This window comes from Tachysurus fulvidraco, chromosome 15 (assembly GCF_022655615.1).
Source record: "Tachysurus fulvidraco isolate hzauxx_2018 chromosome 15, HZAU_PFXX_2.0, whole genome shotgun sequence".
In the NCBI taxonomy this organism is placed as follows: Eukaryota; Metazoa; Chordata; class Actinopteri; order Siluriformes; family Bagridae; genus Tachysurus; species Tachysurus fulvidraco.
The window spans coordinates 11,566,247-11,581,027 of NC_062532.1; the positions used below are offsets into that span (position 1 = coordinate 11,566,247).

Consider the following 14,781-nt stretch of genomic DNA (forward strand, 5'->3'; position numbering starts at 1 on the left):
AGAAGGGCAGAGTTAACAATATGACAGGGTGAAAGAAAGAGACTTTTGGGATAGAGGAAATCACGGGGCAGTGTTATTTCATTTTACATCAGACACATGATGATAAGCTTTACAGTCTGTCTTGTACTATATGACTATTTACATTCTAGCTTGTATGCACTCGAACAAAAGCCAATCACTGAAAATCCAAGATTGTACATCTGGAACCAATTCTCAAAGAGAGAGAGAGAGAGAGAGAGAGAGAGAGAGAGAGAGAGAGAGAGAGAGAGAGAGAGAGAAAGCGAGAGAGAGAGAGAGAGAGAGAGAGAGAGAAAGCGAGAGAGAGTGAGAGCGAGAGAGAGAGAGAGAAAGCGAGAGAGAGTGAGAGCGAGAGAGAGAGAGAGAGAGAGAGAGAGAGAGAGAGAGAGAGAGAGAGAGAGAGAGAGAGAGGAGGGGCAGGTACAGCATGGAAAAATTTGGGAATAAAAAAGTCATTAATCATGTATTTTTCAAATCTTGAGACTTATTGAGCATTAATACAGGAACCATTGTACATATAAATGTTGCATGAATGGAATGAGTGAGCAATCATATGGACACAAAGAACAACTGTACTCTTCATCTTTCTGGAAACTTCCATTCTACATGGTATGAAGACCATTATGTAACTTGCTTATGAAAGAAACAGCAGAGTGTCTCCAGAAGCAGTGCTGGTGTGTGTGGGGGATTAGTGAAAGGGAAACAGATGCGAAAAATGTGGTCATGTTGTGGCAATGCAGTGGATACCACATCCCAGACACCAGGATTGTCTACTGAACTGACTTTATAAGACTGAAATAATGTGTAAGATGTTTAAACAGTTCTCCCCAACCTTAAATTAAATAAAATGTAAACTTCCTAGAAGATTTATGGCTACTTTTAAGTATATGCAATAATACACCCTGTCATGCAATAGAATATTTATTAATAAATGTCACAAAAACGTTGTGCAGTAACATTCCTAAACATCTTCAACCACACCCACACAGCAGGCCTAACAACTGAACACACATGTATACACACACACACACACACACACACACACACACACACACACACACACACACACACACACACACACACACACACACACACACACACACACACTTACTACAGCTCTATTCCTTCTGTTAGCCCCAAAGCTCAAATAAAATATAATGAAATAGTTCATTTAAATTATTTATACTAAAGCACTAGTGTGTACTTAGTGTTAATTGTCTGTGGCGCTGCAAAAAAAATAAATAAAAAAGTTTCATATTAATACGTTCTTTAATACTTTACTACTACTGATGTTGGGTGAGAAGATTTGGGTGATATTTAAAGGTATGTAGTGTATACTTTTCTTGAAATCTTTGCTGAGTCTCTTTTATCCGTTATTCATAGAATTTAAAAATGCTTTAAAAAGAGTTAGTTGTACTACTCTTATATATATCTGAGTTATATCTGAGTATTTTATCAAGCCTCTTGTTATACTGAGAAAAAAAAATATTGGTTTAATCAGAATTTAAATACTGATATGTAATTTACAAAAATTAAATGTGTTAATTTAAGGAATAAATCTTTTAACCAAATTGAATCTTGAATCAAGAATCAAGTTTTTGAATCTTTAATTCAAAAACTTGAACAAAATGTACACCTAAATCCTAATTGTGAAAGTAATCAGATACAAAGGTTTACATTGCTGTTATTTATTATACAAAATTTCATTTATTATTAGTAGTATTTTTTTTAGATTAGACTGTAACCCATATGTTGCCACGCAATCTATTTACAGTATCCCTCTCTACTCTGTCCATCTAGGGAAGAGTTAATAAACAACATTTCTGCGGTGAGTTGTGATGGTACATTGGCAAGAATTTTTAGCTGTAATCATTAGGTCCTGTCTACTTTGGTGGGTAGTGAATGATTGGGAGAAGGAAATAAACTGATTAAATAAAACAGTAAAAAGAGACATACAGTGTGTCTGAAATCGCCTCCTCGTCCATTCACTATATAGGTTGCAATGTACATCTGGACACATCATCGCACCATGCTCAAGAGAACTAATCGCCTAGTAAACTGAAACACCAAATATAGAGATGCAGTTAAGGGTAATTTCTGCAGTAATGAACAAGTTGGCCTTAGTTGGTAAGTTGGTCAAAGTTTTGAGCTAAAAGAAATTTCTATGGTGAAAAAAGGAATGAATTCAGACAGAAACAGTGAGAGAGAGAGAGAGAGAGAGAGAGAGAGAGAGAGAGAGAGAGAGAGAGAGAGAGAGAGAGAGAGAGAGAGACTGATTGGCTGAGCAGATGGGTGGATGAGTGAGGAATTGAGTAAGTGGATAGGTGGAGAGAGTGAAAAGTAGAAAGAAAGTGTGGTCAATTCACACAGCCAGTCTGCTAGCTCAGCTTAAAGCATTTACTGTGATTTCTTTCTCAGCAACTCTTGCAGTAAAAACTCTTCTCAGTAAATATGGGAACTGTTTGCTAACAGATACTTTAACATTAATGCTTTTGATGCTGGCTGTGTGAAGAGACTAAAAATGAAGTGTGTGTGTGTGTGTGTGTGTGTGTGTGTGTTTGTGTACCTGCATCTACATCATTAGGCCAACCACTGGGCTGTGAGCCTCCGGGTGCAGGGGAACGGCCCGAGTAGAACACATCATCCACTGGGCTCTCCATTTCACTGTCATCAATTGACTTGCGCTTGTTTGAGCTGAGAGAGAGAGAGAGAGAGAGAGAGAGAGAGAGAGAGAGAGAGAGAGAGAGAGAGAGAGAGAGAGAGAGAGAGAGAGATGAAAAATACAGTTAGCTACAGACAAGGGGAGCACAACTTTGCCATGAAATCTGGGAAAAGGTCGCTCAAATCAAACTGACAGTTTCTACATATTTAATCAATTATGGCAGATGTCATCTGCCCTTATCCATTGTGACATATACTGCTTTCAAAGTCTCTATCGATGAATACATCAATACTTAAACAGTTCACAAGGTCACCAGAATAACTAGAGAACCATACTTCTTAGCTAAATGATCACCTTTAGGGTGAGAGGAACTTTCTGTAAATTTAGTCAGTTACATGGAATAATTTGTTCCCAACATCACTCTGATTACAAACCATTAGCAATAAATAAAGATCTTCTTTGTTTCTACAGTTTGGGGAGAGAAGTCTAATCCCTCAGCCAGCAAAGACTGCAACCTCTTAAAATCTTATTAACGAATTTACATTCCTGACTTTTGGAACACATTTTTCTAGTAGTTTTATCAGTTACTGAATAATTTGAAGTAGATAGGAAATTATAAAAATACTTAATACTTAACAAAATAATGAAATAATAACCTAGCGTGAATCCGTGCCACCAAAGACCACTCAATATATTCAAGAGTATATTTTTTATTTTTATCGATTCATAATACTTTCACTATTTTGATGTAAAACATGTGCTAATGTTAACTGCTATGGCAATAATGTTGCTATGGCAATTTCAATCCAAAACACTTTCAAATGAACTTTAAGAGAGATGGAATAAAACTAAAAAAATAAGTATAATTACATGCATTTGAAAAAAAAAAAAAATTACGTAGTATTAATGCCATAATACATAATGTATTTAGCATGTGATTAAAAAAAGAACATAAACATGCTTTCCTGAAGAAAATAATACCGTAACAAAGTCCTAATCCATCTGCCATCCCATATATCACGCCTGTCAAGCTGCAGTCCTGGAGAGCCTCATTGTTTAGCAGACAGCTTAATTGTTGAGTGCACATTTTTAGCTCTCTTTGATACAAACTAATTTTTATGGCCTTGTGGAGTTTAATTTAAATTGTAAAAGCAACCGTGTTGTGGTTCACGAGGACTGCAGGCTTCCACACAGGACATGTTAGGCTTGTTTGATATACTATTTGATATTGATTTAATTATCCCCAGATGATCTTACATTGTTCTGGATTCATGTTGGCTCTGTACTCTTTTTAAAGCTTTTTTTTTTGTCTTTACTTTTTAAATGAATTAAAAATGATATAGAATACTGCAACCTTGATCTCCTTCATTATCAAAATAACTGTGGGAAGAATGGATTGTAATCAGCAAGGAAAGAAAATTTACTTATCTGGCTGGAAGACACATGGGAAGAGTTTCCCTATCATGGTAAAATGCATGCTCAAGTGCCAGCACTACTAAAAAACTCAATCTGTAGCACAAATTTACTTAAAATTCAGTGAACAAATTGACAAAAAGACTTAGAAGTGTGAACAAACTACAACTACAATAAGCAAGTATCCATCGTCTTTTGTTGAACTCACATTTGAAACTAATCTTACAAATCTGCCTTTTACAACTCAGTTAAAGGCCGTTGTAATTGTGTATATACCAATCACCCATTTTCTATTTTATGGTCCTGACCTCATAGTCAACAGAACAGTATTTGTGTGTGTGTGTGTGTGTGTGTGTGTGTGTGTGTGTGTGTTATGTTATAGAATTTAGCTTTCAATTTTGATACAAAATCCACCTTCTGAGGAAATGAAGAGCTCTGAGTAAACCATCCAGATCATTTTCTTCTTATTGCTCTAATACCTACAGTAGTGTAACATCCAAACCCTTGGATGGTGACACATACAGTACACTACACATGCACACACAAATCTGAACATGTTTCTCAATCCAAACTTTAAGTTGTATTTCATTTGAATGACTGTGATCTACTTGGTTTTATCTGTTGAATGTTGCACTAGCTCCTAGCAAACAAATCAAGTCTAGTAGCTTTAAGTTAAACTGCTGAAGCTTTATCACAAAGCTTACTTATTTGTCTGGCACCAGATACATTCAGCTAAATGTAATGTAAGCTTAAATGATATGATATTATTTCATTTGTAGCCTGTAGAAACGTCTGTTTGAAGCTGTTTCTAATGAATAAACTAAAAAAACGACTTGTATATAATTAACTGATTCCTGTTTTGATTGTCATCCTCTACTGCTGATTAAAATCCTCTGATGAAAATTGCACATACACATAAAATCTTTGCACCCGACATCTCATTTATGCCAACTTAGAATTTTAGCTCATCTCGGGTTAATTAAATCACATTCTTTTCGTAACAACAAAATTGTCTTCAAGGGAAAAATGTCAAACGTCAAAAAAGCCTGGCTTGCACTGGTGTGAACAACAAATGGACAGTGCTCAGATGTTCAGACTCAGACACAGAGAGAGTTACTGCACGACTCAGAGACAAGAAGAAGTGGAGTGCAGAGAAGACAAGACTGTGGGGTGTACCTCCGAGGGAGACTGCCATACAGCTCCATTTCAGTCCTGCGGCGGCCCAGAAAATGAGGGAAAAGAATGTAGACAGAGAGAGCGTGTGTGTGTGTGTGTGTGTGTGAGAGAGTGAGAGAGAGAGAGAGAGAGAGAGAGAGAGAGAGAGAGAGAGAGAGAGAGTGAGAGAGAGAGAGAGAAAGAAGCAAACAGTGAAAAGGAAATAGAGACAGACAGAGAAAAAGAGAGACAGCAGCATTAATGTAGAGATCAGAGAGACAGAAAAACAGAAAAAAGAGAAAGCAGTCTCACAAATTAGAGAAAAGAGGAAAGCATTGGCCAAGCACATTTACTAACATGCAAGTAAGAGAACTTCAATTTGTGTGTGTACCTGGTCGATGGGGTGGACGTGATGGACCGGCGACCCAGGTTGATGTTGTAATATCCAGGACTGTCCAGGTCGGCCAGGGAGAAGTTGGGACCGGTAGCCGTGGCAACTGGAGCTAAAAGCAAGCAAACGACAGCGTTACTACCCTGACAGATTAAGTCACATATTGATTTTTTTAGTTCCCTTTTTTATTATTATTTATTTTAAACTACATACTCATTGTAAGAAGTTCCGTACTGTCTGGTGGTGGAGCTAATTTCTGGGCTGGAAAGATTTTTTTGAAAATGTCTAGAAACACTTTTAAACATTAATTTAAGCAGCACCAGTTAGTGTCAGCTGTTCAATTTTCTATCACTCTATCAGATGAAGAAATATTACAAAAGAATAGTGGAAATGTGTCTGAGACTTACTCTGTGACACGCGGACCAGCTCGGCCACGTTCCACACTCCTGAAGTCACAAAGCAGTCCTGGAAACTCAAGTGTCCTGGGGTGCGAGAGAGTAACAGAGAATGACACACACACAGACACACACACACTCAAAAAAACGGCCTAACCGCATGGACCGCATTGTTAAATTCATCCTATTTATAATGTGCGCTGTCACACTGGGACAATAACAGGATGGACATTTTTGGTTAGTCCTGCTATGAAAAGCTTGTTTGACCGAGGTGTTCGGAGAAAAACTGAAACTTAATGAGGACGATACACATGGCCGAGTTACTCTGTGTTCAACTCCAGTTATTCAGTGGGCTTGTAATGATTTACAGAGAATCGACATAAACAGTACTTAGAATATGAATAAATCATGTTAAGGAGCAATTTGTAATTTTTAGATCCCTCAGCATCCTGTGAGGCAACACTAAGACCTTCCTCCAAACTGACCCAAAATCCTCTGCTGAAACTGTCTAGTGGAAAACGGCCAGGGCTGAATAGAATTGTTGCAGGCTCTATAAAGCTAGTATAGGTCTTTATCCAGGTTTTTAAAATTGCAATTAACATTAACAATGCCTGTTGAAAATTATTCTCTGACAAATTTCATTTAGAAATAAGCATTTAGATGATATCTTTTATTCCAGAACACTACCACAGATAGGCCTAAAAATGACCGAGAGGGACGGGGTCATAAAAATAAATACAAATATATACCGAAGTATATGAAAATCTGTGTGTGGGAGCTGCTTATGCAAACAAGTGCTACAGACAAATGCTACATACAAGCCATCCCATGTGCTCTGCATGTGCATGTGTTTAGCAGGCACTATAAGTAACTGGGTTATTGTTTCTAATCTCTCCACATGATCGTCTGAGGTCAGTGTGTGCATGCATGTGTGCACCAGCAATGTTGGAGCATGAGCTCAGTGCTGCTGTATTTGTGAACCATGTGGTTCCCATCAGCCAATCATGCCAGAGTGATTTATGAGCATTCAAGCAGCTTAGCAGTGCCTAACTACTATGAACTGGAATTGCTATATATGTACATTATATATATATATATATATATATATATATATATATATATATATATATATATATATATATATATATAGAGAGAGAGAGAGAGAGAGAGAGAGAGAGACAGAGAGAGAGAATGTTTCTGACCCAGGAAAATAACATGGCTTGGAGCATTCAATCAGATAGCACTAGCTTAAATGAAATTTCCATTATGTCATATTCTGTAGGTTACAGCATATAACGTGAGCAGCTAGAAGGGGGCTGCATCTTGAAAATGCTTGACTTCATTTCTGACAGCAAAAACATGATTTCATCTGAGAAACCTTTTTTAAAAAAAGAAATGAAATAATGCTTACAAGTTTAAATACATATGGATATACAGTATGGCTTTTATATAAATTGGGTGGCTTACCATTGGGTGGTGGCTTGACGTCTGCTTCTCCTTGCTGGTTGGAGTTCTCTGATTGTCCAGATTCTGCACAGAAACGACAAGGAGAGAATTGGGCATATGACTAAAACTTTGTGACTGAGCCAAGACTAAGCAGACTTTGGTTCTTTCAACACTTTAATGAATGATGATGGAACAACAAGACATTTGTGAGATTTTGACGTACTAGATTCAGTGTAGCTGTCCATTAAAACCTAAAGATCAATGTCTAATCCTGTTTTGTATTAGTTTATTGTGACAGCCTGCCACAGAGCACTTACCATACACCCTAAAAGTGTTGACACACTGAAACTCCTCATAAAAATTCCTCATAAAACCTCAAATTTGGGATATCCTCACATTTTGGATTAAAAATTTACTAGTATAAGCCAGAGACAAGCACATTTTTGGACACTGGTTGGCCAAATCACTCTAAGCATAAAATAGTGCAACAATGCGATGACACCGACAATGGTTGATCTATAGTTCCTTTTACTCAATAAATCTGCTCAAATTACCTACAACTATAAAGTGAGAATTGAAATGAAGACAGATGAGTAATAATCTGGCATCACACCCATTTTTAGGCCTTCCTTAAACTCTTTGTACGTATGCTGCTTATTTACAATTTCCCTTCACCGGAACTAAGAGAAAAGAAAAAGCTGTTCAAAAATGACAGACCAAAGAGCTATGAAGAGCAAGGTTTGACAAGGTTGGAATGGAAGAACTTTAGTGTCCTGTACAGACCTCAATCCCACTGGTCTGTGATGAACTCTATGGATCACTGTTGAAACCCAGACTTTCTCACCCAACATCAGTACTTGACCTCACCAATGCCCTTATGGCTGTATGAGCACAAATCTCTATAGCCATGTGAAAAGAGGAAGTGCAATTGGGGCGACAACACTGTCTTCCAAAACTGTTCTTGATGCACAGTGTACAGCATTTAATGGTACATAAAAAAAGCATTTACTGAAGGACTTCACTTATTATATCAGGACATATAAGATAAGGACTGAACTTTGTGTGCATTCATACTGACATTTATGGAGTATCTCTAATTAAACTGATATCAAAGAATCTAGAACCTTCTTGGATGTTGTTCTTGGCCCAGATTCAGTGACATTCTTTCTGCTATATAGTGTGTTTCAATAACCGTTAATGATACTGGAATTTTCTTTAAAATAAGCATTGAATACTAACTAATCAACAAGGGTGCCTTATTCTTTGACTAACAGCGTAGTGCAAACGTCAGTTCTGTATCAGAAGTAGCAAAAGCAATTGCATAAGCTATAAAATGCGCCACAACAACAGTAACAGATGTAAATAATGGAAAACTTATACAAAAAGAAGCACTGGCAAAATTAGAACGTGGAAGAAAACCAAGAAACGTTCTTTCCCCTCGCTTGCTCCCTTTCTCGTTGCATGCGCTTCGGTCGCTCTGTGGAATCCTGGCAGCCATCTTAGCATTTGGCAGCCATCTTAGCACTAGTGGTGTCAGAGAATTCCTGCTAGCTTAACATTTGCAAACACCCTCACTAAAACATGGACACACTGCTTGGAAAAAAGTAAAAAAAAAAAAAACATCCTTTTCGCAGTGTCTATATCTATAAAAAATATGTATAAAACTATACAACTATATTCAAACAGCTTAATGCTAATCCATCTGACAGCTAAATGCTAATCTAGAGTAACATACACAAATATATGATTTTTTATTTATGGCCATTTTACATACAACCATATGCAGACATTTATGTACAGAAAAAAAGGTTTTATAGCCATACATATCTTTTTAAACCAGATGTTTATGGGTAGTTTAATGAGAGATGCTGATCAATGAAGAGCACAATTTCTGCTAATTTTAAGTCAGCCAGTGACATAAGCTATAAAATTCCTGGTTAATGTAGATAAATGATTTTCTGCTTGTAGTCACATGCCACCACTGAAATCCATATTTAGCTCCTACAAAAAGAGCTGACTCTTACAGAAAAGTGAAAGCATCAATTAAATATAAAACATGAAAATAGATAAAAGATCAAAATAAAAAAAAATTAAATCACTTCATTAGAGGTCAAGAATATATTTTAGAATTTATTGATATAAAAGTTGTGGCTTTTAGTATTTAGTTGTAGTAGTATTCATACAAACTATATGAATTTGTTTGGGATTTTTTGTTTTAAAAAATAAATCAAGTAATCAAGCACAGGAATGTAATTGAAATGGTAACCAAGTCAAATAAATCTGTCACAGTTTTTGAGGTGTATATCAAAAATGTTGGGTGTATGTAAATCCTGGAAATGCAAATAAGCATGAATACAAGCATCAGTTGATAATAACTAAAATATAGTAATGTAGTAATATTACAGAAGTATTTTTCAACTCTTCTCCCAGCTTTCTCCCCCTAGTGGTGTGCAGAACTGAACATGTACGAGGGTTCTGGGTCTTCAACGAGCTCTAATCCAATTACAAGACACATTAATGGAGCCTTACTGTGCAGAGCTGGATCAGAGTGAATGGAAAAGCTCATGCTATTGGACGGAGACAAAAACGAGGGGAGCAGGGGGCAACTCACCCTCACGCTCACAATGGAGTCTCTGTCCATTATTGAGCTGAGGCCCTGTGGTGTCCAGCCACTGCTGTTATCAGCAAATCACAATACACCCTCCATGCACACACAACAAACACATAAACACACACAGCTCACTAATGTATCCAAAAAAAAAAAAAAAAAAGCTCAGCACCATCCTTATCAATCCAGCACACTCACCCAGAGGACCCCTGAATAAAGCACGGGCCAAATCGAACGTGTCAAAAACGCACACATATACAAATGCGAATGCAAATAATAATTAAAAAAAAATGAAATGAAATGAAAATTTTAAAAAAATATACATCCCACCAAACATGGGTTGAAATAAAGACCTGCAAATTTAAGCTAATATTCATATAAAGGCCACTTCAGTAACTTTTTAGAACACTGAAAAACCAGTAGCACTGAATCTAATTGACTCATTTCCAAAAGCACATATTCATACACAACCGAGCCTGCAAATGACTGTGCACAAACAAAGGTTTGTTTTCATTTAATTATTTATTTTGCAGCTTATGCATTTGCCAATGAGCTCAGATTGGCAGTTTATCGCAGACTCACACTGGCAAATGGAGAGGATTAATCTAACACAGGCCTGCTGCAGGACATCTCAAACACCAACAAAATAAAATCAACAGTACACACAGAAGCTGGGTCAAGTAAACTCACAGAGTAGAGGCTAAGGAGAAAAATGTCAAGAACAATGTAGTGAGCCAATGTCACATTTTTATCAGACACTTTCATGGCTCGAATTCATTGTATTTATTTGTCTACAGGAATAGATTCTTCTAATTTTAACTAAATAATATTTAGCACAATTTGACACTTTTTGTGCAATCTGAAATTCACATAAAATTTCAATATCTTACATCGACTTCACATAGGAATATTAGATATGAGTCAGTCACAGTTCTAGATATGATATAAAACAACCACGTGAGATGGTAATTGTTAACTCTTAATGCATTATTAATTTCAGGTTAATTTTGTTTGATTTTATATTTATAAGATATATTAAAATACCATAAAAAATATCCATTAAATATCCATTAAAAAATATTCCATTCAAATTTGAATTAGCATTAAAATAAAAAAAAAATGACATGAACTTAGTAAAACACCTTTCATCATTTAGACAAAATGTTTTTTTCTATTCATTGAATCTTTTCAATTCAATAATTGCAGTATAAATATATGAATTTGAATAGACACACATTAAGGTAATGTTAGAATGATGTTACAATATGTGATCTTAAAATCTTTTCATTTTACTATTCAGTCATTAATAATATTATCCTAATCTGAACAATCTCTAAGTAAAACTTTGTTGTGAAAACCATATTCAAGTTGTTTGTATGCTGTCTCTATATAATACTTTATATCCTGTTGCTAGCAGTCATTTTCTGACAGTGAAGTAAAACTTGGAAAATGATGTCTTGCTTTTCTCACAGCCCCAGCATCTCACCACTAACTGTTAATCTGATCTTGAACTCCGTATGACCTTTCATCTGCCATCTATCAACACACTGCTATCTATCTGTGTGTGTACTGCCCTCTATCTGTTGGCCTTCTATCTGTGTGTCTATCTAAACAATACGATTTGCTCTGTTGTTTTTACAGGAAGTTGCTTTTCTTCATAACATATCTGACAAGCGTGTGTTACAGAAGAACCACCTGAACACACACATAAATAACAAGCTAGTGCTGCAGATGTCTTCGAGAGTAATGATGGAAAAAACGTGGTGTGTTATTAGAGGATATACAGTGTTAACTATGTTTAATATAGTGACTGATAAAATGATCCGACACCTCCACACTACAGAGTGAAAAACACGCTCACACGCCTTACCACACAACAAAGGACAACGAGGCACGACAACGAACACCCCCACCCCACCCCCCATCAAATAGGTTTTGCATAAGAGGTTTATTGGTATGTTGCTAAACATTCTGACCTTTTTTTAATCCCTAATGCGCTTAAAATGTTCCAAACCCTTCTAATCCCCAAGGCAATCCCACACAGATGTTCTCAGAGCTCTTCTATTGGAGTATTTTATTTAAGTATCCCCCCTCCTTCCCACCGCTATGCACATTATTCATTTCCTATCTTATAAAAGCACACTTGATTCTATGCCTGCGCCCCCTCACCTGAGGCTCTGCAGCAGGCAGGAGCTCTTTATGGACACCGCTGCACGGGAGGGTCTTTCACTGAAATGCTTCATCAGACGCAGTCAGATCAGTGGGTAGAAAGCTGAAGGGGGCCTACCTACTCCTGAGCCATAACCACCCACCTCTCCAGCACCACACATACAAACACACCCTGTGCTCACCTCCTTGTGCATTGTAGAGTGTGTGCGTATGGATTAATGTGAGGAGAATTACAGGAGACTAAAATAAGTAAAAGAATTCTGCTCTTCTTGAAAGCGATATAAAATAAATAAAAAATGTGCCTTGTTCCTAAACACATTCAAGTGTGCCTTCCTTGTGCAAAAAAAAAACAAAAAAAAAAACAAAAAAAAACACAGGTGTGTAAGTGTATATGTGTGTGTTTGAAGTGTAGGCATACAAATATGAAACTAAGAGTTATTACATCCTGGACACTTTTTTGCAAATTCTTTTTCACATATTAGTTCTAAACACTATCAGATGTCCTTCAAATTAGGTCTGGACATGTAAACACCCAAAGAACATTTTGACAGACAAAATAAATAAACAAAAAAACAAATAATTAAATAAATAATAGTAAAAAAGAAGAAGAAGAAATGAACCAAGAAACCATCGAAGGGGTGTAGCTACACATTATGTACACAGTATGTATATACACTGTTGTTCCAAACATATTAAGCCTTCAATGGCATAATCTTTTTTCATTAACGTTCTGTTCTATTAATTGATATGTAACGTTCTTCAACAACGTACAAAACTTATCTGCAACATTTCATTTTTTGGAAAAATGTTTGGAAATCAGTGGCTCTTTTCGACAGACACGCTAATGCATATCAATATCTAAGACAAAACTTTTATTAAAAAGGTGTTTGTAACTTTGTAACTGCACTGTAAGCAATAAATAAATGTAGCTAATAGACAAAGTATCCAGAATACAGGTTTCATATTTCAGAAAAAAATAAACATTCTTGAAAGTGTTTTTCAAGCTGTAGGAGGTCGATAGTGATGATATTGAAAATTATATTAAAAATGATATAAAACTGAATCTATAATACAATTATTATATTGCTATCTTGGGATCTTCTGTTTGGTTTATTATGCCTGCCTAAGTCTAATATATAATATTAATATATAATATAAATTAATGCATCCGATTAATTTTGAACTATATATATATATATATATATATATATATATATATATATATATATATATATATATATATATATAATATTATAAGTATTACTTGAGAGCAGCTCTATGCATACTAAGAGAGCATGTTTTAAAATTCATGTACAAGTGTGAAGCCACTACAGTGTGAGATTTGTAAATAATATTGTGTCTGTGCATGTGAATGAAAGCCATTGGCTAGACAGACATTCTACCTCTGCCCATGTGTGTGTATATAAACGCAAGTGTGACTGTGCGTCTGTGTAAATATAAATGCGAGCGGGAGTGTGTGTGTGTGCGAGTCTGTTCCTCTGTGTGTGTGTGTGTGTGTGTGTGTGTGTGTGTGTGTGTGTGCATGCTTGGCCCGGGTCGTGCCAGAGAGGAGCAGGTGTGCTGAGATCTGCCCTGCCTTGCATGCTGCCCATCTGTGTGCCCGTCTGTGCCCGCTGCCTGCCAACTACACGCCCAGCGCAGAGAGAGACAGAGACAGAGAGACAGATAGAAACAGAGGGGGAGCTCTAGGGCCTGGCTTAAGGCTATAGCAGGAAGGAAGAGAGATGAAGAGAGAAAGGGAGATGGAAAGCGGATAAACCTGTTGAAGACGATGTAGACTAGGATAATGATTGTTGCAGCAATATCATATGATCTCAAAAGGTGACCATACTTTGCATTTTATGCACGTGTAAAGATTCTGTCACGTTGGAACCATTTTGCAAATGATTCACTAATCAATATAATAGAGGGATGATGCTTATGGCATGGGTTGGTGCATGAAGCAAGGGGCATTAACTTCAAAGGTAGAGCGTGGCAGCAAAATGAAAACATAACAGAATACATCAGGAATAATGGCTTAATGACATGGTAAGTTAAGTAAGATAACCGGACTGTAGAAAAAACATGGATGAGAGAGAGAGACAGAGAGAGAGAGAAAATAAAGAATGATGGGAAGGGGGATGGGAGGTGAGACTGGCAGGATGCCTATTTTTTTCTTGTTCTATCCTCACGTCTTCTGGTTAGAGAGATGTACACGCAGATGTATATAGAGCCGTCTGGCACAGAGACACAGCACACAGACACACAGCTGCTCTTTCCATAGTGCACTTCTAATCCATACATTCAGTGTGCATGCAAATACACACCACAACACAACACAACACAACACACACACACACACACACAAACTCTTAATCCACAAAGAAGTGACTGGGCCTGTGAGCGATCTATCAAACATACCACACTACTTATGCAGTGAGGGTCTGAATCGGTGATCTGATTTCTGCACACTTGAAAGATTAAAGTACTGCTGCAACGAGCCTCCGATTTAGTAATTAAAAGC

At 36.8% G+C, this 14,781-nt stretch overlaps 1 protein-coding gene across 16 annotated transcripts in view; it reads right to left on the reverse strand.

Annotated features, from left to right (window-relative positions):
• nfixb (nuclear factor I/Xb) overlaps positions 1–14,781 on the reverse strand; it is a 134,371-nt gene that overhangs the window by 20,952 nt on the left and 98,638 nt on the right. For 11 of the 16 annotated variants that reach the window (XM_027141700.2, XM_027141702.2, XM_027141695.2 and 8 more), the window contains 5 exons: positions 7,502–7,564; positions 6,047–6,121; positions 5,640–5,751; positions 5,270–5,305; positions 2,585–2,712 (listed from right to left, as the gene is read on the reverse strand). In XM_027141700.2, coding sequence (XP_026997501.1) covers positions 2,585–2,712; positions 5,270–5,305; positions 5,640–5,751; positions 6,047–6,121; positions 7,502–7,564 — 414 coding nt within the window. The remainder of the gene's footprint in view (positions 1–2,584; positions 2,713–5,269; positions 5,306–5,639; positions 5,752–6,046; positions 6,122–7,501; positions 7,565–14,781) is intronic. The other 5 variants (XM_027141704.2, XM_027141703.2, XM_027141698.2 and 2 more) reach the window with 1 other exon arrangement.